Source organism: Hyperolius riggenbachi, chromosome 10 (assembly GCF_040937935.1).
Source record: "Hyperolius riggenbachi isolate aHypRig1 chromosome 10, aHypRig1.pri, whole genome shotgun sequence".
NCBI classification, from domain to species: domain Eukaryota; kingdom Metazoa; phylum Chordata; class Amphibia; order Anura; family Hyperoliidae; genus Hyperolius; species Hyperolius riggenbachi.
In genome coordinates, this window is record NC_090655.1 from 218,758,875 (window position 1) to 218,783,429 (window position 24,555).

Here is a 24,555-nt window from a genome sequence, read left to right on the forward strand (position 1 = left end):
AAATCCCCTGGTCCTTAAAGGATACCCCAACTGAAATGTGACATAATGAGATAGACATGTGTATGTACAGTGCCTAGCACACAGATAACTATGCTGTGTTCCTTTTTTTCTTTCTCTGCCTGAAAGAGTTAAATATCAGGTATGTAAGTGGCTGACTCAGTCCTGACTCAGACAGGAAGTGACTACAGTGTGACCCTAACTGATAAGAAATTCCCCTTTTTTTTACCTCTTTCTTGCTCTCAGAAGCCATTTTCTGCTAGGAAAGAGTTTTATAGTTGGAATTTCTTATCAATGAGGGTCACACTGTAGTCACTTCCTGTCTGAGTCAGGACTGAGTCAGCCACTTGCATACCTTATATTTAACTCTTTCAGGCAGAAAAATAAAAAAAGGAACACAGCATAGTTATCTGTGTGCTAGGCACTGTACATACACATGTCTATCTCATTATGTCACATTTCAGTTGGGGTATCCTTTAAGTGGTTAAACATTCAAGAACAGGAAGAAAGTAAGGGTCCTTCTCTGGGCTGTGGAGTCGGAGTCGTGGTGTCGGAGTACCTGGAGTCGGTGGTTTCATAAGCTGAGGAGTCACAGCTGGATGATTTTTGTACCGACTCCACAGCCCTGGTCCTTCTTCCTTTAAATGCTACACTGTGGTTGAAAAAAGTCTTGGCTGTTCTTATATTATCAGTGAGAGAGCAGTGTGTGAGGCAAGGCAGAAATAAACATTAAATCATTTATCTGTGAATAATGATAGGGAAGCAGGCTCAATACTATATGTAGCCATGTTTATCACGTCATGTCACCTCAGGTAAGGGACTTTAACAGTTAACAAACAAATGCATTGAGTAGTATGAAAGAGTCCTTGAGATTCTGTGTAAATATGCTTCCATGTGCACTTTGCATGAAATAAAACAAACATTGTTAAAGAAAACTTATGGACAAGAAATTTCCCACACTCAACACAGATGTCTAACAAGTAGTGATTTACTCCTAAAACATTTCCCACACTCAGCACATAAATATGGCTTCTCAACAGTGCAAAATCTCCCATGACAGACAAGACATTATTTCCATACAAAACATTTCCCATACTCAGTACAGGATTAGTCCTTTTTCACCAGTGTGGGATCTTTCATGTTCAAGAAGGTTTCTTTTCTGTCTAACATTTCCCACACTCACTACATGAATATGGATTCTCACCAGTGTGAGATCTCTTTTGTTTGACAAGGTCTATGTTACAGCTAAAACATTTCCCACTCTCGCCACATAAATTGGACTTGTCACCAGTGTGAGAATTCTCATGTGAAACAAGGCTTCTTTTATCTCTAAAACATTTCTCACATTTACTACATGAATATGGAGTCTCACCTGTGTGTGATCTATCATGTATGATTAGGCTTCGTTTATGCTTAAAACATTTCCCACACTCACCACATAAATATGGTTTCACACCAGTATGAGATCTCTCATGTTTCAAAAGGCTGCTTTTATCTCCAAAACATTTCCCACACTCAGCACATGGATAGGGCTTCTCACCAGTGTGACATCTTTCATGTTTAACTAGGTTTGATTTATGTGCAAACCATTTCCCACACTCAGCACATGAATATGGCTTCTCACCAGTGTGTGATCTCTGATGTCTGTCAAGCTCTGATTTCCAAACAAAACACTTCCCACACTCAGTACATAAATAGGGCTTCTCACCAGTGTGACAACTCTCATGTCTGAAAAGTTTTGATTTATATCCAAAACATTTACCACACTCACTACATGAGTAGAGCTTCTCACCAATGTGAAATTTCTTCTCATGAATTACAAGATATGACTTTGATCCAAAACATTTCTCACACTCAGCACATGAATACGGCTTCTCACCAGTGTGAGATCTCTCATGTATGAGAAGTTGTGATTTCCAAACAAAACATTTCCCACATGTGGAACAGGAATAAGAACCTCCTGTAGTGGTAGGGATCTGCTGGGTAGGAGGCCCTTCAGGGTTAGACAGCTGAAGGGAGTCTGGGGGAATATTTGGGGTAACCAGGATATCTGCAAGAGACTCTTGTCCAATGACATCATCATCATTTGTTGTACAATCTGTGGATCCTGAAAGACGAGTCTCTGAGAGGTTCCTGATGCCCGGACTCCACGCTGCAAATAGAGAAACATCATCACCTCTTGTTAGAGAATTCTGAGGGGAGGAACAATTATCATTAGGGATGGTAAGTGAGCTGGACCATCTCTGAATGGACCATGGATCAGCCTTGAATATAATTAGTATATCGTTTGAACCATCTTAGAGTGATTGGAATGTCATTGACCATCACTAGTTATCAGCCTACAATTTGAATTACATTTGCATACGACTTGGAGTTATTTTCATCTCAGTGACAATCCCTACATCTAAGGCATTAGCTAAACATTGAAAAGCAGTAAACCGAAGACCTTGATGAGAGAATAGAAGCAAAGTTTTACTCTTGGGACAACAGACCTATATGTACTTATAGCAAGAAATCAGTGTTATGTTTGTAGAGGAATTTTGTTTCATTCACATGTTCTCATTATTATTGTGTGTGTCAGTCATATGCACCTTGTAAATGTATCTTTTCCATCTTTTGTTCCCAGTTGTATTTTTTTTTCCATTATGTGATTTTGGGTACAATAATGTAAGTCCACATTTTCAAAAATAACAGTAATAAACCTTAATAGCATACATATTTTAAAAGCTAATTCCCTGACGTAACAATTTAAGTCTATGTCTATTAAATTCCATCGCTTTAGTTTTGTTTTTGTTTTTTAAAGTTTTATCTAGGGGCAGGGAGGGAAACATAATTAATTATTGGGCTTGTTAGAGGGATAGGAAATGTATAATTTTTATTTTTATTGTAGTATTCTTTTTGGCCATTAGATGTCCCCACACATTTTCTTGTCTGGTTAGAACGCAGCGGCTGCGTTCCAGCCAAAAGGAAATTACAGTTAAGGTATATACACACGTCTGGTTTTTACAAATGACCGGTCATTCGGACCGATCGTTTGGACGTCAAATCGGGCTTGTGTACAAACAGTCGTTCAGCTGATAAGGCTGATTTTGACGGATGTGCCTTATCAGCCGAACAACTGTTTGTACACACGCCCAATTTGATGTCCAAACGGCCGGTCCAAACGATATGGTATGGTACGGTATGTAACTTAAAGAGAAACTCCGACCAATAATTGAATTTTATCCCAATCAGTAGCTGATACCCCCTTTTTTCATGAGAATTATATTCCTTTTCACAAACAGACCATCAGGGGGCGCTGTATGGCTGATATTGGTGAAACCCCTCCCACAAAGAAATTCTGAGTACGTACTCTTGGCAGTTTCCTGTCTGTGAACCCTGTTGCATTGTGGGAAATAGCTGTTTACAGCTGTTTCCAACTGCCAAAACAGCAAGCAGCAGCTACATCACTTGCCAGCAATAAAAATGTCACCATGTGCTAAATGTCAGAATATAAATCAGGGATTTAAAATATTTTACAATGGGCAAACACTGACTAAATCATTTATACATAATTATTGTAAAAATTAAGCACTTTTTTATTACATTATTTTCACTGGAGTTCATTTTTAACTGTCATTTACAATGGAATGATTACTGTTGCTCATTGCAACAGTATTCTTTTAAAATGTAACACTTAGAATGGGTTTAGGTACATATGTTCCCATTCACCAATCTGTGCACTACAGCAGGGGGCTGAGGGCACGTGCATACAAAGGGAGCCAACAGACAGGGACGAGGATCTACGCTCCTGGAAGCTCAAGTGAGATTTTCAGGAATGTAGATACTTGTCCTAGGGGAGGGTAACTGGTTAACAGTCTGTAAAAGAAAAATTTTCACTTTTCTTTTAGCTCAGAGTGTACCTGAAGGGAAAAAAGTGTCCCTAGTGGATACTTAACTCGGTAGGGGGAAAACCTCTAGTTCCTAAAGAGGCTTCCCCCATTCTCCACACCAGAGGGGATCCAGTGCTGGTACCCTCGAGGATCTACTGATAAGGGCTTGACAGTGGTGTGTGCAGGTGCAGTAGAAGCTTGCTGATAAGCTCTGATGGAACTAGTCGAGCCCAATCAAGTCCGCTCTACTGTGCCTGTGCAGTAAAGTCGACCAAAGTAGGCTCAGCTATTTCCGCCGGACCCAATCGTGAAAATGCTACTGTGCCTGTGCGCACCGGCCACTGGAGTTTTTTTTGTTTACCTTCCTTTGGGGGAAGCCTGCGCTGGATCAGGGCTGCAGAGGATGATGGGGGAAGCCTCATTAGGATCCAGAGGCTTCCCCCTCCCAAGGTAAGTATCTCAGACTATGGGGCATAATTACAAATAAAAAAAAAAGAGCCAAAGTGATGGCATTTTAAGAGAATACATAAAATGTATTTGTTTAGTAATCACTTTATTTTCTATGCAGTTTGAAGGAAAAAAATACACCATTTCTCAATTTTCATCCCCTATAGTTTTAAAATAAACAATGCTATTGTAGTTGCCCCAGTATAGGTAGTATATTTGCCCCAGTATAGATAGTATAGTTACCCCAGTAGTTACACCAGTTACTGGCCAGTATAGAGGTAGTATGCCCTTAGTGGCGGCCGCTTCCTCTTTCATTGTTCTGCTGATCAGCCTCTCTCCTCCATGCTGCGTCTTCTTTCACAGTAGCGCGTCCCCCGGCTGTTGTGAAGAGGCAAGAAGCAGGACCGCGGTTCCCCTGGTAACGGCGATATACATCGCTGCTGCAGGAAGCCGCTCTCCTGCTTCTGCCTCTTCACAGCAGCCGGGGGGTGCACTACTGTGAAAGACGCAGCATGGAGGAGAGAGGCCGACCAGCAGTTGTGCATTTGTTCTGCATGCATTCAGCCGCGTGCACTCACAGCTAATAAAGGCTGGAGAGAATGTATTTAAAAATCATTCAGAGGCAGGGGATTAGCCGGGGCCCGGCGCAAAACGTTCCGCGGCCCGGTATTGGTCCGCGGCCCCGTGGTTGGGGACCCCTGATTTAAGCCATTGTTTTTATTGCATGCTCTATTTCAACTAACAATAAGACATCTTCTATACAAATATTGTCTGTTACAATCCACTGTAGTGCATTACAAGAAATGCCTGATGCACAAATGTAAGTAGACTTACAAGTGAATGCAAACTGATACACATGGATGCAGCTAGCCAAGTCTACTTATGGCTAGCTGCATCCATGTGTATCAGTTTGCATTAAATTTTATCTCGTTTTAGGGTCTAGCACATAGCTCACACCGGTTTTGAATTCAAGGTGTGTATTTAAGTCTCTGGGGGGTGTTGCTCTCCTCTGTTGGTAATAATTTCAGTTGCAGCCTGCTTAGGACTGCTGCCAATTCCTTTGCTGTTCTTTAGAAATAGGGGTCTGTACTGTTATTAAGCTGTTAACAAACACTGTAGAATCAAGAATTACAGTTTAATGACAAAAATCTAACAGGAGTACATAGGATAACCATGAATCAGGCCAGTATGTGAGCAGTGACACAGTCATAATAACTACAAAGATATCCAATATTTAATATTGATTACTCACCCACTCTACTCTCTGTAAGAGGGTCCTCTTCTATAGTTGTCCCCATCATGTCACCCTCCTCTGCAGACAGCTGATCTCTCTTCACATACTTCTCTTCTTCTTCCTCTTTAATTTTCCTCATCATGTCACACTGCTCTGCAGACCGCTGATCACTCCTCACATACATCTCTTCTTCTTCCTCTTTATCTGTCCTCATCATGTCACACTGCTCTGCAGACCGCTGATCACTCCTCACATACGTCTCTTCTTCTTCCTCTTTAATTGTCCTTATCGTGTCACCCTCCTCCATAGACTGCTGATCACGCCTCACATAGGTATCTTCTTCCTCTTTATCTGTCCTCATCATGTCACCCTCCTCCGTAGACTGCTGATCGCACCTCACATACGTCTCTTCTTCCTCTTTAATTTTCCTCACCATGTCACCCTCCTTCACAGACTGCTGATCATGCCTCACATACATCTCTTCTTCTTCCTCTTTAATTGTCCTCATCAGGTCACCCTCCTCCACAGACTGCTGATCACTCTTCACATACGTCTCTTCTTCTTCCTCTTTAATTGTCCTCATCAGGTCACCATGCTCCACAAACTGCTGATCACTCCTCACATACGTCTCTTCTTCTTCCTCTTTAATTGTCCTCATCATGTCACCCTCCTCCGCAGACAGCTGATCACGCCTCACATATGTCTCTTCTTCTTCCTCTTTAATTGTCCCCATCATGTCATCCTCCTCCATGGAGCTCAGATCTTAGTTCTGAAAAAGGTAACAAATGATATATGATCAAACAACCTTAGAGTGGAGGGTACACTGCCTATATACTGACATACATATATTATCCGTGATATAGATATGAAAAAACAATAATAAAGGAAGTGAGTACTAAATACTTCCTGTTAACCATAACAAAAAAAACCTGTAATAATCAATACAAAGGAGTAAGAATAATTATTACATCGCAAAAATATTTCTTACAAAATACAGTATTGCCATCCCATGATCCCATAATCATTCCCAAGCAAGGAAAGAGCCCCTCCCCATAAGATTACAATGGCCTGAGATGTCCCCTGCTTATCTGCCAGACAGCCAGTGGTTCACAGTTCACAACAGGGCGTCCCCAGTGTCATTGGTCTGGAGTCACTGTAACCCCCTTAAGATTTACTTGCATAAACAGCAAAGTTGGATCCCAATGTGAGCTCACAGGCCAGTTGTTATTGCATGTATTCTTGGCTCAATTATATATTCCCCCTAGAGATTCTCGGGAGCTTGTTTCAAGCAAATACGCTCCTCTCCTTGATAAAGCAGGGTAACGCCCGCGAAACTAGTGGGGTCCGTTTGAGAGGGTCCTCTGCCTCTCATTGTCACTGTTCGTGCCCCCTGACATCTCTCTGGGCTAACTATCATATTTCCATTCATTCACTATGCACTTTACCTTTGTATGGGCCGCTTCACTGTATATATAGGCGTCTCTCTCCTAATGTATATACACGTGTGATTTTGCACTAAGCACTTTATATATAGGTTGCTATTCATTTTTGTGTTTGATTTTTTTTTCACCATTCAGAGTTATTTATTTACACTTGATGTGGCATTGCTGCTGTATAATCACTAGGATGCATTACTGAACTTGGGTTAAACCACCTGTGGGATCCCACTGTGTGGAGGTGATCAGACTGTATTATAGTGGTACAGCCATAACGTATACCTTTTGTGCAACTGATGATTAACGGCATGGAGATTTTAAGGGATGCTTTTTTAATGTCTTGGATCATGATGCAGTGTTGGATTTACTTATTGTATGAATAAAGATTGTTATCTGCTTGTTTAAATACAAATCTTGAGTGTGCTGCCTTTTTAAAGGAGTATTTATGAATCAAAACAATTTGGCCTCTGTCCTTTCAAAGTTTTTTTGTCTTTTCTTTTCAGACTGGCTGACTTTTTAACACTGTTTGTTGCTGCTCTCTGGCTGAGAGATCAGTTGATTATTGTGTTTACCTGTAGTGACAAACGCTGCCAGAGTTCATTAGAACAGAGTAACCAAGCAGCTCAGGGTGACCCACAGCTACAAGGAGAGTATAGAGGACTAAAAGGGACTGAAAAGCCCTCCTACTGAAAAGAAATGCTTATTGTGCTTTGCCTTCTTAAAACGAAGGGATTTACCATAATTCAGCTTTAAGGCTGCTTTCACAGTGGGACGTTAAAGTCCCACGTCACAGCAGCCTGTAACACAGCCCAACTCACAGCAATAATAAATCAATTGGCTGTTCACAGTGCCCACGTTGCGTTGGAGTATAACGCAGCACGGTAAATGAAAGTTCAGATTGCTGTGCGTTATACTCGTATGTTGCTGCATTTGGATGTTTGCACATGCTCAGTAATGTTTTTTTTTTAATGTGCCGCATGCACCGTTTTCGTTCGATCCCCATGCGTCAAAAAGTACGCATCATGTACACATCAAGAGACGCATAACGCAGATCAATGTAACGTCCAACTTCAAAGCTAACATGCGTTGCGTTAGGGCACGTTATGCGACCTTAACGTCGCATCTAACGCAACGTCTTAGAGTGAAAGAGCCCTAAAGGAACAGTGTCGGTCAACATGTTTTTTTCAATTGAGATAGGAAATGTATGGGAAGTGCTGCTAAGTACTGGTGTATACATTTGACTGCTAATCTATTTGATTACTGTTATCTAATTCCTTTTACATTTTTCTGACGGCAGTCAGCTTACCATATTTTTCACCGTATAAGACACACTTTTCTCCCCAAAAAATGGGGAGAAAAAGTCCCTGCGTCTTAAACGGCAAAGGCAGAGAATCCCCGACTTCCAAACGCCCGCCGATACGAACCGCCGACCCACCGCCATCGGGGATTCCCTGTGTGTTTATCCTGCCCCCCGCTTATGTCTCTGGGCCCCGTGCAGTCTGACGCGTCATCAAAGCCGGCTCTAGAGGAAGCCGCACGGGGAAGCTGGATGTCTTCAATCACTGCGGGCAAGATGAAGGAGGTTAGCTGCCGGCACAGACTGCACGGGGGACCCGGAGACATAAGCGGGGGGGGGGGGGGGGGGGAGCGGAGACATAAGCAGGGGGCAGGCCAGGCCCAGCAGGGAAACATGTGGACGCTGGGGGGACCAGAGGACACAGGAGGGAAACCACATGGAGGACAAGAGGACACAGGGGGACAACCACAGGGCACAGGGGGAGACCACAGGGCACAGGGGGGCAACCACAGGGAACAGGGGGGGACCAGAGGGCACAGGGGGAGACCGCAGGGCACATGCGGGGAAACCAGAGGACACAGGGGGGAGACCACAGGACACGGGGAGACCAGAGGATACAGGGGGAGACCACAGGACACTTAGGGGTAGACAGGGCGAGACATATGAGGTACACAGGAGGACACCATTTGGGGGAGGGCATGTACAAGACACTCCTGAAATGTGGACGCACCAGGTTTAGTTTATATTTTTTTTCCCTGTTTTTTGCCCTCTAATCCTGGGTGCATCTTATATTCCCGTGCGACTTATACGGCGGAAAATAAGGTAAATTCTGACAGCAGACTCAGCCATGAAGGGAGGGGAGAAATTCCGTCACAGTGTATCTGTTAACTCTGTGTGCAGAGTGCTCAGTCAGAGACAGGCAGAACTTTCTCTCACAGAGAGCAGAGGAAATGTATCTTATGTGCAACATAAACATTTGTAATACTATAGTGTGTGAAACCTGATACCTGTTTTCATATAATCTGCTTCAATATTACACTGTACTTAGCATGTCAGACTGCAGAGATTCAGCTCTGCAAATGAGACATTCCAAACTTAGCTAAAATCTACACACAATGAATTAAAGCTTTTGCCTCTGATATTTAACATGAATAGTAGGAAAATGTTAACACAACTATTAGACATTATTTGTACAGTGTCATTTTAGAACACTTGGGCATTGATAGTATTCCTTTAAGTGAACATCTGTGGTTAGCCACAATGCACTACTACTGAATATGCAAATTATCTCTTTATGCCCCTGAAAGCCAAGCTTACATCCAGAACTGCTTTACATTTTACAGAGCCACATCAAACACACATGTAGACAGCCTGTTTCATACTTTTGGTCCTCATCGGTGCATGGCAGGGATTGATATGGCTCTATGGCAGCGATGGCGAACCTATGGCACGCGTGGCTTGTCTGGCACGCGTGCCATAGGTTCGCCATCGCTGCCATAGAGCCATAGTAGCCTCATCTGCAGGCACGCCATCGCTGCTCATCTGGCCACCGCATTGTACTGGCCGCGACGTGTAAATAGATGCCGCGCCGGTTCATAGCCCGCAGCCCCGCTCCAGCCTGCATAGTCTTCCGGCAGGCAGAGCAGGGCTACGGGAAGATGGCGTCCAAAGCCCTGTACTGGAGACTATTTGTGTTGCATAGACAGCCTTGGTAATTCCTACTGTGTGTGCCACTGCCAGGCCCAGCACGTTCAGTGACTACCTGTGTGTGACAGGTGCACATTGTAATACCCATCACTGCATATACCTACCTGTTGTTCACAGTGCACCCACCTACCTACGTGAGAGCACGCAGTGTCACTGTGCCTGTCCGGTACCTGTCTGTGTGTGACAGGTGCACATTTGTAATACCAGTCATTGCATAATTGTTCACAGTACCTGTGTGACCGCACGCTGTGTAATATACTACTCCGAGCATACCTGTTAACTGCACCTGTGTGACAGCTGCACATTGTATTGTAATACTAGTCACTGCATACCTTTCACTGCACCTGTGACTGCACATTGTATTATACCTGGCAGTCAGTGCATACCTTTCACCTGAATGGATGGCAGACTTGCCCTCCATAACAGATTCTCGTTAAAGGTAGTAAAGTCTATTAGTGTCATATACAGCAGGGCCTCGAAAGTCCTCCTGTTACTGTATTGTTATTTTTTGTCACTACCTTGGGACTTGCATGCCATGCCTGCTGCCTTCCTTGGATGTGTGGTGGAGCCGTTTCTCAGGCTCCAACTCCGGACCGGAATCGAACCCTGACTCCCCGGCCGTATGGTTTCTTTAACCTTCCTGGCGGTAAGCCCGAACTGAGTTCGGGCTATGCCGCCGGAAGGCACCGCTCAGGCCCCGCTGGGCCGATTTGCATAATTTTTTTTTTGCTGCACGCAGCTAGCACTTTGCTAGCTGCGTGCAGTGCCCGATCGCCGCCGCTACCCGCCGATCCGCCGCAATTCCTCTCGCCGCGGCCGCCCCCCCCCCCCCAGACCCCGTGCGCTGCCTGGCCAATCAGTGCCAGGCAGCGCTATGGGGCAGATCGGAGTCCCCTCTGACGTCACGACGTCGATGACGTCGGTGACGTCATCCCGCCCGTCGCCATGGCGACGGGGGAAGCCCTCCAGGAGATCCCGTTCTTTGAACGGGATCTCCGGATCTCCGATCGCCGGCGGCGATCGGAGGGGCTGGGGGGATGCCGCTGAGCAGCGGCTATCATGTAGCGAGACTTTGTCTCGCTACATGAAAAAAAAAAAAAAAAATTTAAAAAAAAAGATTTGCTGCCCCCTGGCGATTTTTTTGCAAACCGCCAGGAGGGTTAACAATGGTAGAGAAAGAACCATCGACAGTATGAGCAGCAATGGACTACTGGGTGCGCAGGCTTGACCTGTGGCCAGAGCTGCCCCAATTTGCCATCCAACTTCTGTCTTGCCCTGCCTCAAGCGTTCTATCAGAAAGGACCTTCAGTGCAGCTGGAGGCATTGTCACTGAGAAGAGAAGTCGCCTAAATCACAAAAGTGTTCTGTACCTGACCTTTATCGAAATGAATGAGGCATGGATCCCGGAGGGCTACTGCCTGCCCGAAGGCTAAGTCAGTCCCCACATACAGCATCTCTACCTGCACGCCGTGTGACTGCCTGCCCCAAGACTAAGTTGCACCCCACACAGCATCTCTGCCTGCAGGCCACTTGACTGCCTTCTCCGCCACCATCAACAGGATCCAGGACTCCAGGTGGATTCCTGAATTTTTAAGGCCGCTGCTAGCAGCCACCTCTATACTAATTTTTCTGGTGCGTCTACATGCCTGCCTAATTTTTCTGGCTGAACTGCTGCAGCAACAAAACAAAAGGCATGTACATGTGCCAATTCACCTTTGTGATCATTACCTTACCGCAGTGAAGGGGCTTGCGTATCACAATGAAGCAATGACCGTCGGCTATATAAGTGTCTCGAGGGAGGTTCACATCGAAGATAATAAGGTTGTTGCTTCATTGTGGACAGACCAAATTTGATCAGCTGGGCAGTCACTGTTGTTCTATCATTGAGCTACCACAGCCCGGCGACCATATGGGCTTGAACACCGCCACGGCCTGCACTCTCACCATGGTGCGCACCAGTCCAGCACAGCCATCACTACACAAACAGCTGTTTGCGGTGCGTTACACAGTGAGTTTGATGTGTCAGTGTGAAGCAGTACACTAATTACACTCCCTGATTGTTGTATACACATGCAAGATGTTTTAAAGCACTTTAGGCCTGCAATTTAGTATTCAATGGGCTCGATTCACAAAGCGGTGCTAACCCAGTTAGCACGCCTAAAAGACTTTAGGCATGATAACCATTGCACCACATTGGTGAAAAGCCAATTTAGGCATGATAAGTTTAGGCGTGATAAGTTTAAATAAGTTTAGATCGCGCGCAAAGTCCCGCGCGCAAAGCAGCGCCATTAAACTCTATGCGAAGTGCACCAAACTTTGCTAGTGCAAAACTTTTGATCAGCTGTGCACTGTGGTGCTAACCCAGTTGGTGCTTAACATCCCTAGCGTTCTGGACGAGCTAGGCTCGTCCAGAGACGCCGGAGGTCACCGCTCAGGTCCCGCTGGGCCGATTTGAATAATATTTTTTTAAAACACGCAGCAAGCACTTTGCTTGCTGCGTGCCTTACCGAATCCGCAGCGATGCAGGGCCCCCCCAGGCGAGACCCCGTGCGCTGCCTGGCCAATCAGTGCCAGGCAGCGCTGAGGGGTGGATCGGGTCTCCCTGTGACGTCACGACGTGGGTCGCCATGGCGACGGGGGAAGCCCTCCAGGAAATCCCATTCAGAACGGGATTTCCGGACGGGCCATTGCGCCGGCGGCGATCGGAGGGGTGGGAGGGATGCCGCAGGGAGGGGGGAATCATGTAGCTAGCGCTAGGCTAGCTACATGAAAAAGAAAAAAAAATATATGCAAAAAACGTTCTCGCGGCCGCAGGGCCGCGGGAATCAGAACGCCAGGCAGGTTAAACTTATCATGCCTAAACTTATCACGCCTAAACTGAGTTTAGGCGTGATAAGGGGCTTTTCACCAGGGTGCTAACTATTAGCACCGCTTTGTGAATCAAGCCTAATGTGATTTCTGCCCTTAAAACACTGCTTTGTATCAAATCCAGATTTTTCCCCAGGACTGTTGGCGTGTATCCCACTCCGCCATGCCCCCGTCCAGGTGTTAGACCCCTTGAAACATCTTTTCCATCACTTTTGTGGCCAGCATAAATGTTTCTAGCTTTCAAAGTTCGCCCCCCCATTGAAGTCTATTGCGGTTCGCGAAAGTTCGCAAACCGAAAATCGGAGGTTCGGGCCATCTCTGGTGATGAAGTTCACCTCATTGTCCCTAGTAGAATTCGTCTTATCAGGTTTAGGGTTTTTCAGCAGGGTTTTTCTTTCGGTAAGCCTCGCTTTCTTTTTGGCTTCTTTTACCAATGTCTGTCTGTGAATTTTTTTGTTAGGACCTTTGCTTGGTTGTCAAAGGTTTTCTCGTCGCTGCAATTTTGCGGATCCTTAGGAACTGACCATAAGGAATGTTGTTCCTCCACAGTTTGTGATGGCAAGTTTTGTAGTCAATAAATGAGTTTGCGTCCACAGTTTTAAAAAAAATCTTAGATTTGATAGTTGATTGATAGATAGATAGATAGATAGATAGATAGCTTTTTCTATATGTTTAAGGTTGATTACTTCATTATTATGAGTGCTAGACTATTTTATTAATATGAGTGCTGGAACCCATATTTGTATTTTTATTCTACACGTTTCTGTCCAAGAAACAGGCTTTTTCCTGTTTTGAGTGCTAGGTGTACAATATTGTCCAGTTACTGGAGCTCTGCACATCCATGCAGATAAATCATTCAGGTTTAACTTCTGTTTGAAAGCGCTGCCATGCCTCCCGCTGTATATGGTCGGACTGTGCCTACACCAACTGAAGGAATTACCGAGCCACCTAGTGAAGGATTAAGACGGCGAGGGAGCCATCAAGGGGGCTGGAGGAAGCCCCAGGTGTGTGTGTGTGTGTGTGTGTGTGTATATATATATTTTTTTATATATTATTAATTTATATATATATATATTTTTACAATCATCTCAGATATACTTTGAAGACGTACACACCTGGATTTCTGCTGCCGGTGACATACGTAGAGAGCGCACTTCTCTTGCGCAGACTAGCTGAATTTACGGGAGCCGGTACCGGAGTTGCAGAAGACTGAGGAGGACAGCGTGGGAGTGATCCGTGTGGATGGGTATGTATAAATTCTTTTATTTTACCGTCTCTGGTTTCCTTTAAACATAAGGACATCAATCAAATCACAAACCTCCTAACTGTTCTAACAGGGGGAAGAGAGATGACAACTACCTAAGACCTCAGGCGCCTGCTACGATAACAGATGGGATGATATTGTATTGGCCATATAGCTACACTGCAGGGTAATCTGGCAATGCTAGGGCCAGAAGAGGCTATACAGGTGGAAATACCAGCACTGGAAGGATTTGGCTGTATTCAATATAATTCTCTTATCTCTGTGATATGACTGAACTGTATTATTACTAGGAAGGTGAGATGCCAACCATAGTCTATGTGGCACATGTAGGGGGGCCACTAAGAAACTGGCAAACAAGTCACAACACTTATAGAAGTCTCTTGTAGGGCAATTACTTCAAAGGGAATGATTAGGATAGTGACAGGTGTACTATGACCTCCTCTGTATGCCCACCCCGACCTCTGCTCTGCTCTATATAAAACAAGAATCACACAATACCTCTTCCAACGTCTCCTCTCCACTCCCTGCAACTTCTCCACCTGCTGTTACAATCACTTCCTGTCTTTGGCTTCCTGACTTCTAATTTGTGCGTTTCACCTGGGGAAGGTGAGATTGCCATCTTGTGGTAAACAGGCTAACTGCAGCTTATTTGTATGTGGAATCACTTGCATTCAGCAAGCTGTTATTATTATAATTATTTTGTATTTGTATTCCCCAGTTGCTGCAAATAAAGAGCTGTTATATAGCTGTAGCTCCATAGTTACAGGAAGTGTCAGTTAAATGCTCAAAAGGAGTGCCAGCACCTTTAAAGTATACCCAATGTGGAGTATAGAACATAGGACGCAATTTTAGTGTATGGGGAGGTGTGCAGTCTCTAAGTGTAACTCCCTTGTGGCCATGTCCCCCTCTGTTCACCTGTAAATGGTTCCGGTATCCTGCAGATGGTCAGTTTTTGGCTTCAATCAGAAATACAAGGTGTTCATGTCATCAACATTCTTTGTTACAGCAGCAAAGCAAAAATATAATTATCACTAGTCGACCTAAGCCTGTTTAAAAACAGGCTCTAGGTCTGTCACCGCTGCCTGTCAGCAAGTATGCGTTCGCCCGGCCCCCTGGCCCATCCTCGTCCTGTCCCAACAGCTGTCAGTGCGACACATGCGCAGCACAAAAGCACTGGCACAGGCACATGGGACACAGAGGTAGTGTTGGGCGAACATCTAGATGTTCGGGTTCGGGCCGAACAGGCCGAACATGGCCGCGATGTTCGGGTGTTCGACCCGAACTCCGAACATAATGGAAGTCAATGGGGACCCGAACTTTTGTGGTTTGTAAAGCCTCCTTACATGCTACATACCCCAAATTTACAGGGTATGTGCACCTTGGGAGTGGGTACAAGAGAAAAAAAAATTAGCAAAAAGAGCTTATAGTTTTTGAGAAAATCGATTTTAAAGTTTCAAAGGGAAAACTGTCTTTTAAATGCGGGAAATGTCTGTTTTCTTTGCACAGGTAACATGTTTTTTGTCGCCATGCAGTCATAAATGTAATACATATAAGAGGTTCCAGGAAAAGGGACCGGTAACGCTAACCCAGCAGCAGCACACGTGATGGAACAGGAGGAGGCGCAGGAGGAGAAGGCCACGCTTTGTGAGACACAACAACCCAGGCCTTGCATGAGGGCAAGAAGCGTGCGGATAGCATGCTTTGTACCGCCATGCAGTCATAAATGTAATAAAGATAAGTGGTTCAATAAACAGGGACCACGCGGCAACGCTAACCCAGCAGCAGCAGACGTGATGGAACAGGAGCAGGCGCAGGAGGAGAAGGCCACGCTTTGTGAGACACAACAACCCAGGCCTTGCATGAGGGCAAGAAGCGTGCGGATAGCATGCTTTGTACCGCCATGCAGTCATAAATGTAATAAAGATAAGTGGTTCAATACACAGGGACCACGCGGCAACGCTAACCCAGCAGCAGCAGACGTGATGGAACAGGAGCAGGCGCAGGAGGAGAAGGCCACGGTTTTTGAGACACAACAACCTAGGCCTTGCATGAGGACAAAAAGCGTGCGGATATAGCAGCAATGCTTTTTGCCGCCATGCAGTCATAAATGTAATACAGATGAGAGGTTCAATAAACAGGGACCGGAAATGCTACACCATCCCAGATGTTCATTGGTCATGTTACTTGGTTGGGGTCCTGGAGTGTTGCGTAGTCATTTCCAATCCAGGATTGATTCATTTTAATTTGAGTCAGACGGTCTGCATTTTCTGTGGAGAGGCGGATACGCCGATCTGTGACGATGCCTCCGGCAGCACTGAAACAACGTTCCGACATAACGCTGGCTGCCGGGCAAGCCAGCACCTCTATTGCGTACATTGCCAGTTCGTGCCAGGTGTCTAGCTTCGATACCCAATAGTTGAAGGGTGCAGATGGATTGTTCGACACAGCTACGTCATCTGACATGTAGTCCTTGACCATCTTCTCCAGGTGATCGGTGTTGGAGGTGGATCTGCACGCTTGCTGTTCAGTGGGCTGCTGCTGCATGGGTGTCAGAAAATTTTCCCACTCCAAGGACACTGCCGATACCATTCCCTTTTGGGCACTAGCTGCGGCTTGCGTTGTTTGCTGCCCTCCTGGTCGTCCTGGGTTTGCGGAAGTCAGTCTGTCTGCGTACAACTGGCTAGAGGAGGGGGAGGATGTCAATCTCCTCTCTAAAGTCTCCACAAGGGCCTGCTGGTATTCTTCCATTTTGACCTGTCTGACTCTTTCTTCAAGCAGTTTTGGAACATTGTGTTTGTACCGTGGATCCAGAAGGGTATAAACCCAGTAATTGGTGTTGTCCAGAATGCGCACAATGCGTGGGTCACGTTCAATGCAGTCTAGCATGAATTGAGCCATGTGTGCCAGAGTCCTACCAGAATCCTCATCATCCTCTTGTGAGCGTTGTGATAGTTGTTGTGATGCATCATAGTCGTCACCTTCCTCCTGGTCTGCTTCTGCTGACCATTCGCGTTGAATTGTGGAAGTCCAACGTGCACCGCTCTGGCCCTCGTCAGTGGTGGCATGAAATTCCTGCTCCAACTCCAGCTGTTCCTCCTCCTCTTCTTCATCATAGCTGCTGGGGCCAGCGTTCCCTGAGGCGGATGGCCTGATGTTGGTACCATCACGCTGATCGTTTTCTCCTTCAGATTCCCCCAGTTGCATCATGACAGCTGTTTCCTTGATTTTCAACATTGACCTCTTCAGTAAACACAGCAGTGGTATGGTAATGCTGACTGAAGAGTTGTCACTGCTCACAAGCAACGTGGATTGCTCAAAATTTTGGAGGACTTGGCAGAGGTCGAACATGTTGGCCCAATCGGATCCACAGAAGCTTGGCAGCTGTCCGGATGCGCCTCGGTACTGCGCCGTCATGTACTGGACCACTGCACTCTTCTGCTCACAAAAGCGTGCTAGCATGTGCAGCGTAGAATTCCAGCGCGTAGGGACATCACACAGCAAGCGATGGTGGGGGAGATTGAAGCGCTCCTGCATCTTGGCGAGTGCCCCCGAAGCAGTACTGGAATTTCTACAATGTTTGGCCACTCGACGCACCTTCAACAGAAGATCGGCCACGCCTGGGTATGTCCTCAGGAACCGCTGAACTACTAGGTTCATCACGTGCGCCAGGCAAGGGATGTGTGTCAGCTTAGCCAACCTTAAAGCGCGAATGAGATTACTCCCATTATCACACACAACCATGCCCGGTTTCAAGTCCAGCGGTGCCAGCCACAAATCCGTCTGTTCCTTTATTCCCTTCCAAATTTCCTCCCCTGTGTGCTGCTTATCCCCAAGGCAGATCAGCTTCAGCAACGCTTGCTGACGCATGCCAACAGCTGTGCTGCACTGCTTCCACGATCCTACTGCTGCTGGGTTAGCGTTTCCGGATGAGGTACAGCTTTGAGATGCGTTGGAGGAGAAGGAGTCAGAGAGGTAGGTGCTGCTGTTGTTATCCAGTGGGAGGGACGGCGGTGCAGCTGTTTGCGGCGTGGGCAACACCCGCGCCGTAGCAGGTGAGGAATCGCTGCCAGGCTCCACAAGGTTCACCCAGTGCGCGGTAAGGGAGATGTATCGACCCTGTCCGAACGCACTCGTCCAAGTGTCAGTGGTGAGGTGAACCTTGCAGGCAACGGCATTCTTCAAGCTTCGGGTTATTTTGCTGACCACGTGCTCATGCAACTCAGGCACTGCAGAGCGCGCAAAGTGGTAGCGGCTGGGAACCACGTAACGTGGGATGGCCACTGACATCATGCCCTTGAAGCTGTTTGTCTCCACCACTCGATATGGCAGCATTTCGCAGGCCAGAAGCTTGGCTATGCTGGCTGTTACTGCCACGGCCCGGGGGTCATTTGCTGGCAATTTCCTCTTGCGCTCAAACATCTCCGACACAGACAACTGAACCGTAGCGCTGCACACGGAAGGGCTGTTGGTTGTTGTGTTTGATGAACACTGGGAGACCTCAAGAGCACTACTCCGGAAAGTGACAGTGTCAGCGTCGTCTGATGTTTGTGAATGTTGTGAACCACGCAATGGCTGGGCTACTGCTGCTGCTGAGGCGGGTCTGGTGGTGAGTCTGGTGAACCCAAGGGAGGCAGTGTTGCTGGTACCCTGTCCTGCCGCGTTTGCCCACAGAGTGGGATGTTTGGATAGCATGTGGCGGCTCATGCTGGTGGTGGAGAGGTTGTTAATACTTTTCCCCCTGCTCAGGCGAGTCTTGCACACCTTGCAAATCGCCATGGTAACATCCTCAGTGCAGTCTTCAAAGAAAGCCCAGACTTTGGAGCACCTGCCTCCTTGCTGGCGATTTCTGTTTCCTCCTCTTTTGCCTCTCACTTGAACTTCCACGCTTGTGGTGCCTGAAATTGCGCGCCGCCTACCTTGTGGCACAAGGCGAACTCGTGCAGCAGTGGGTTCTTCAACAGACTCATCTGTGCTGCTGCTACGACGGCGATGTTCTCGTTGACAAATAAAATCTGGGTCTCTGTCCACATTGTCCATACCCTCCTCTTCCATCTCCTCAAACTCGTCATATGTCATTGTGGGGGGCCGCCGCCGTGGAGTAGAGCTCCCCAGAACAACCTCTGCGCAGCTCACTCCAACGTCGTCTTCCAGATCTTGTCGGCCGACCTCCTGCAATTGCAACCCCTCCTGCCCAACTTGCTCTGGGATTTGGGTTTCCGAGTCCTCCTCGGACTCGCCTTGTATTTCAGTGCGCGGTGCATTTCCCACAGTTAATGGTTGTGAATCCGGGCACAACATTTCTGGCTGTTCCTCCATTGACCTTTCATAGGTGGAAGTTTGTTGGGCTGGGAATAGCTCCTGCGAATACCCCATTGTGTCCTGAGGTAATTCATAGGACTGGTTATCTGGCAGTTGTGTGCGTGGTGTCGCTGCCGGTTGTGTCAGCTTTGTGCCCACTGGCTCCTTGTAACTGGCTGAGGACTCAGACCTCGTGCGTGATGTGCTGGTGCTGCTTAACCCACTGCTGGACGCTTGAGAGGTCATCCAAGTAATTATCTGGTCCTGTTCTTTTGGATTTGTGAGGGTTGTTGTCCTGGACAACATGGGCGGTATTGAGTGGGTTTTCTTGGGTGCTCCCCTGTGGCCTGTACGTGAACCGTCAGGGGAAACACCTCTTCCCTTGCCCCTTCCTCTTTCACCGGATTTCTTCCTCATTTCACTTATCCTTACAGTACACGCTGACTGGCAGCAGTACAGTGGCAGTACAGAAATGCTATACAGTACCACTATTCCCAGCAGCGACACAGAGCACAATGCTATACAGTGGCGGGTGAGCGGTGTACCACTATTCCCAGCAGCGACACAGAGCACAATGCTATACAGTGGCGGGTGAGCGGTGTACTACTGTTCCCAGGCCCAGCAGACACAGAGTGGAAGTAAACACAATGCTATATAGTCTGGCTGAGCGGTGTACACAGAGTGGCAGTACACACAATGCTATATAGTCTGGCTAAGCCGTGTACACAGAGTGTCAGAAAACACAATGCTATATATAGCGTGGCTGAGCGAGGTGCACAGTGGCAGTACACACAATGCTATATAGTCAGGCTAAGCCGTGTACACAGAGTGTCAGAAAACACAATGCTATATATAGCGTGGCTGAGCGAGGTGCACAGTGGCAGTACACACAATGCTTTATAGTCAGGCTGAGCCATGTACACAGAGTGTCAGTAAACAATGGTATATAGTCTGGCTGAGCGGTGTACACAGAGTGTCAGTAAACAACGGTATATAGTCTGGCTGAGCGGTGTACACAGAGTGGCAGTAAACACAATGCTAGATATAGCGTGGCTGAGCGAGGTGCACAGTGGCAGTACACACAATGCTATATAGCCAGGCTAAGCCGTGTACACAGAGTGTCAGAAAACACAATGCTATATATAGCGTGGCTGAGCGAGGTGCACAGTGGCAGTACACACAATGCTATATTAGTCAGGCTAAGCCGTGTACACAGAGTGTCAGAAAACACAATGCTAGATATAGCGTGGCTGAGCGAGGTGCACAGTGGCAGTACACACAATGCTATATATAGCGTGGCTGAGCGAGGTGCACAGTGGCAGTACACACAATGCTATATATAGCGTGGCTGAGCGAGGTGCACAGTGGCAGTACACACAATGCTATATTAGTCAGGCTAAGCCGTGTACACAGAGTGTCAGAAAACACAATGCTATATATATAGCGTGGCTGAGCGAGGTGCACAGTGGCAGTACACACAATGCTATATATAGCGTGGCTGAGCGAGGTGCACAGTGGCAGTACACACAATGCTATATATAGCGTGGCTGAGCGAGGTGCACAGTGGCAGTACACACAATGCTATATTAGTCAGGCTAAGCCGTGTACACAGAGTGTCAGAAAACACAATGTTATATATATAGCGTGGCTGAGCGAGGTGCACAGTGGCAGTACACACAATGCTATATATAGCGTGGCTGAGCGAGGTGCACAGTGGCAGTACACACAATGCTATATATAGCGTGGCTGAGCGAGGTGCACAGTGGCAGTACACACAATGCTATATTAGTCAGGCTAAGCCGTGTACACAGAGTGTCAGAAAACACAATGCTATATATATAGCGTGGCTGAGCGAGGTACATAGTGGCAGTACACACAATGCTATATATAGCGTGGCTGAGCGAGGTGCACAGTGGCAGTACACACAATGCTATATTAGTCAGGCTAAGCCGTGTACACAGAGTGTCAGAAAACACAATGCTATATATATAGCGTGGCTGAGCGAGGTACACAGTGGCAGTACACACAATGCTATATATAGCGTGGCTGAGCGAGGTGCACAGTGGCAGTACACACAATGCTATATATAGCGTGGCTGAGCGAGGTGCACAGTGGCAGTACACACAATGCTATATTAGTCAGGCTAAGCCGTGTACACAGAGTGTCAGAAAACACAATGCTATATATATAGCGTGGCTGAGCGAGGTACACAGTGGCAGTAAACAATGCTATATATAGTGTGGCTGAGCGAGCGGTGTACTACTGTTCCCAGCAGCGACACACAATGACTGGGGGGGACCCTGGCTAGCGTGGCTGGAGAGCGAACTACCCTGCCTGCCTACCCAAAGCTAAACCCACAGACAAATGGCGGAGATATGACGTGGTTCGGGTATTTATTTACCCGAACCACGTGACCCGTTCGGCCAATCACAGCGCTAGCCGAACGTTCGGGGAACGTTCGGCCATGCGCTCTTAGTTCAGCCATGTGGCCGAACGGTTTGGCCGAGCACCGTCAGGTGTTCGGCCGAACTCGAACATCACCCGAACAGGGTGATGTTCTGCAGAACCCGAACAGTGGCGAACACTGTTCGCCCAACACTACACAGAGGCAGGGAAATTATTATATAAGATTACAGATCTTGGCTTAGGCAGCATTGCAAACAGAAGTCAGCACTACTAAACTAGGCTAAGTTCCATCACAAGTAAGCTACACTAGGCTACAGTGCAAAAAGTGTAAGTTAAATACCCATAAAAACTAAGGACCGCTGTTAATATAGAGAAACCTTCAGTTTTACAAGGGTTAACTAGTTTCATCCCACTGTTGGTGGGCCATGGGGGTGTTATCGATGTAAATCACATTAGGAGCTTTCTATTGGCTTCCTTGATTGATTGATTGATTGAATTTGACAGGTCATATGCAGGCCAGCTGTGGAAACTTCAATCAATAATTATTTCTTTTCACACAATACCAGTTGCCTGGCAGTCCTGCTGATTTTTATTGTCAATAGGGACTTAATCACACACCTGAAACAAGCATGCCTACAATTGCTCTGAAAAACCGCTTTAAAACGATAGCGTGTGCGGATACGCTAGCGGTTTTTGGTGTGCACTGGTCCTCAAAGTATAGGAGGCAGATGATCGTCAGGACAGCCAGGCAATCTGCATTCTTTAAAAGGATATAAACATGTCAGACTCCATATCCCTCTCACATTGGGCTCCCTTTAAGGGAGAATTCTGAATACAGGAGGACATTTATTAAGAGTGTCTGAGACAAAATATTAGTAGGTTTTTAGAAATTCATGCAGAACTGTCTCAGACATCCTAAGAAATCACTAAGTGGTGCAGATTCCTTCTTAAACTGTTAGGAATCGGAGTAGTTAGGAAGGTTTCTCAGAAAGTGTGTGAGGGAAATTGCTGTTGCTGAGGTAACTAACCAATACATCTCTTGTATTGCATCAATGCCCAGCAGTGGAAGGGTTAAGCCCGGAACAGCTTCACAGTACACCTGGCAGCAGGGGGGAGGAGCCCTTCACAAATTATGTCTAGTCTGTACTGCTGCACTATCTGTAGAACTGCTATTAAGCACTTAATCTGTGACAGTTTAGGGATCGATTTGCACTTTTCTTAACTGTAGTGCAGCTTTAGAAATCCACGCTAAACTGCCACTATTGCGTAGGATGTAAGAAGTTTCTTATTATCAAGCAAAACAGTTTCCCTGCTCAGAACAGTTTAAGAAGACAAAACTGTTGGTAATGCTTAGATAAATCTGGCCCATAGTCTTCTGCTGAAACATTGGATATTAAGTAAATGAGGATTTTACATTGCAAGAACTTCACAGGTTCTCATAGCTATCACTTCTGAGCTGTGCATGGGCAAATATGAGCTGATGCCGCCTTATGCCTGGGATCCACCAGCACCACTTTCCTAAGCGCTTGTGCAAGTGCTAATGTAAAGTTATATATGTGATCCCACTTGAGGGATGGGATTTTTTTTTAAAAATCACCCATAGCATTACATTAGCAAGAGCTTTACAAATCACAAGCACTTAGAAAAGCACTAATAGTGGTGTTAAAGGGAACCTGAAGCAAAATGTACATGGAAGCCACCATATTTATTTCCTTTTAACCACCCTGGCGTTCTGATTAAATCGCCAGGGTGGCTGCGGGAGGGTTTTTTTTAAATAAAAAAAAAACTATTTCATGCAGCCAACTGAAAGTTGGCTGCATGAAAGCCCACTAGAGGGCGCTCCGGAGGCGATCTTCCGATCGCCTCCGGCGCCCAGAATAAACAAGGAAGGCCGCAATGAGCGGCCTTCCTTGTTTTGCTTATATCGTCGCCATAGCGACGAGCGGAGTGACGTCATCGACGTCAGCCGACGTCGTGACGTCAGCCGCCTCCGATCCAGCCCTTAGCGCTGGCCGGAACTTTTTGTTCCGGCTGCGCAGGGCTCAGGCGGCTAGGGGGGCCCTCTTTCGCCGCTGCTCGCGGCGGATCGCCGCAGAGCGTCGGCGATCAGGCAGCACACGCGGCTGGCAAAGTGCCGGCTGCGTGTGCTGCTTTTTATTTCATCAAAATCGGCCCAGCAGGGCCTGAGCGGCAGCCGCTGGCGGTGTTGGACGAGCTGAGCTCGTCCAGACCGCTCAGCTGGTTAAACAATACCAGTTGCCTGGAAGCTGATCTATTTGGCTGCAGTAGTGTCTGAATCACATCAGAAACAAGCATGCAGCTAATCTTGCCAGATCTGACAATGTTCACCATTGGACACATGTCTGATACAGGATAAAAAGCCTGAGAACAGACTTACCTGAGGTCACCTGCAGCGCCATGAACACCTTACCTTGTAGGCTCGTGTATTTTTTGAATATTTTGAGCAAGCATGCAGCAGATCAGGTGTTTCTGACATTATTGCCAGATCTGATAAGAATAGCCGCATGCTTGTTTCTGGTGTTATTCAGACACTACTGCATCCAAACAGACCTGCAGGGCTGCCAGGCAACTGGTATTGTTTAGAAGGATATTAATACTTGCAGCCTCCATATACCTCTCACTACAGTTGTCCTTTAACCAGTACGCTATCCAGCCACTCTGATATAGAAAAGGCCAGGGCCAATTTCTGCAAGGGGGTGGAGCTATGC

At 46.7% G+C, this 24,555-nt stretch overlaps 1 protein-coding gene across 2 annotated transcripts; it reads right to left on the reverse strand.

The window, feature by feature from the left end:
- Positions 1-772: 772 nt before the first annotated feature.
- On the reverse strand, positions 773-14,683 carry LOC137534481 (zinc finger protein 260-like). Of its 2 annotated transcripts, XM_068255994.1 has the most exons (4): positions 14,621-14,683; positions 13,974-14,142; positions 5,569-6,319; positions 773-2,149 (listed from the first exon to the last, which is right to left on the reverse strand). In XM_068255994.1, the coding sequence occupies exons 3-4, from the start codon at positions 6,299-6,301 to the stop codon at positions 1,161-1,163; spliced, it is 1,722 nt and encodes a 573-aa protein (XP_068112095.1). In that variant the 5' UTR covers positions 6,302-6,319; positions 13,974-14,142; positions 14,621-14,683; the 3' UTR covers positions 773-1,160. The 2 variants fall into 2 exon arrangements, with proteins under 2 accessions (XP_068112095.1, XP_068112096.1); XM_068255995.1 differs by lacking the exon at positions 13,974-14,142 and having other exon boundaries at positions 14,621-14,681.
- Between the last annotated feature and the right edge of the window lie 9,872 nt (positions 14,684-24,555).

Excerpts from the sequence above, each read along its gene's own strand:
- LOC137534481 (XM_068255994.1), bottom strand. The coding sequence starts at position 6,301 with ATGGAGGAGGATGACATGATGGGGACAATTAAAGAGGAAGAAGAAGAG. Across the intron at positions 2,150-5,568 it reads TCTTACAGAGAGTAGAGTGG|CGTGGAGTCCGGGCATCAGG; the intron begins GTGAGTAATCAA and ends CTCTATTTGCAG.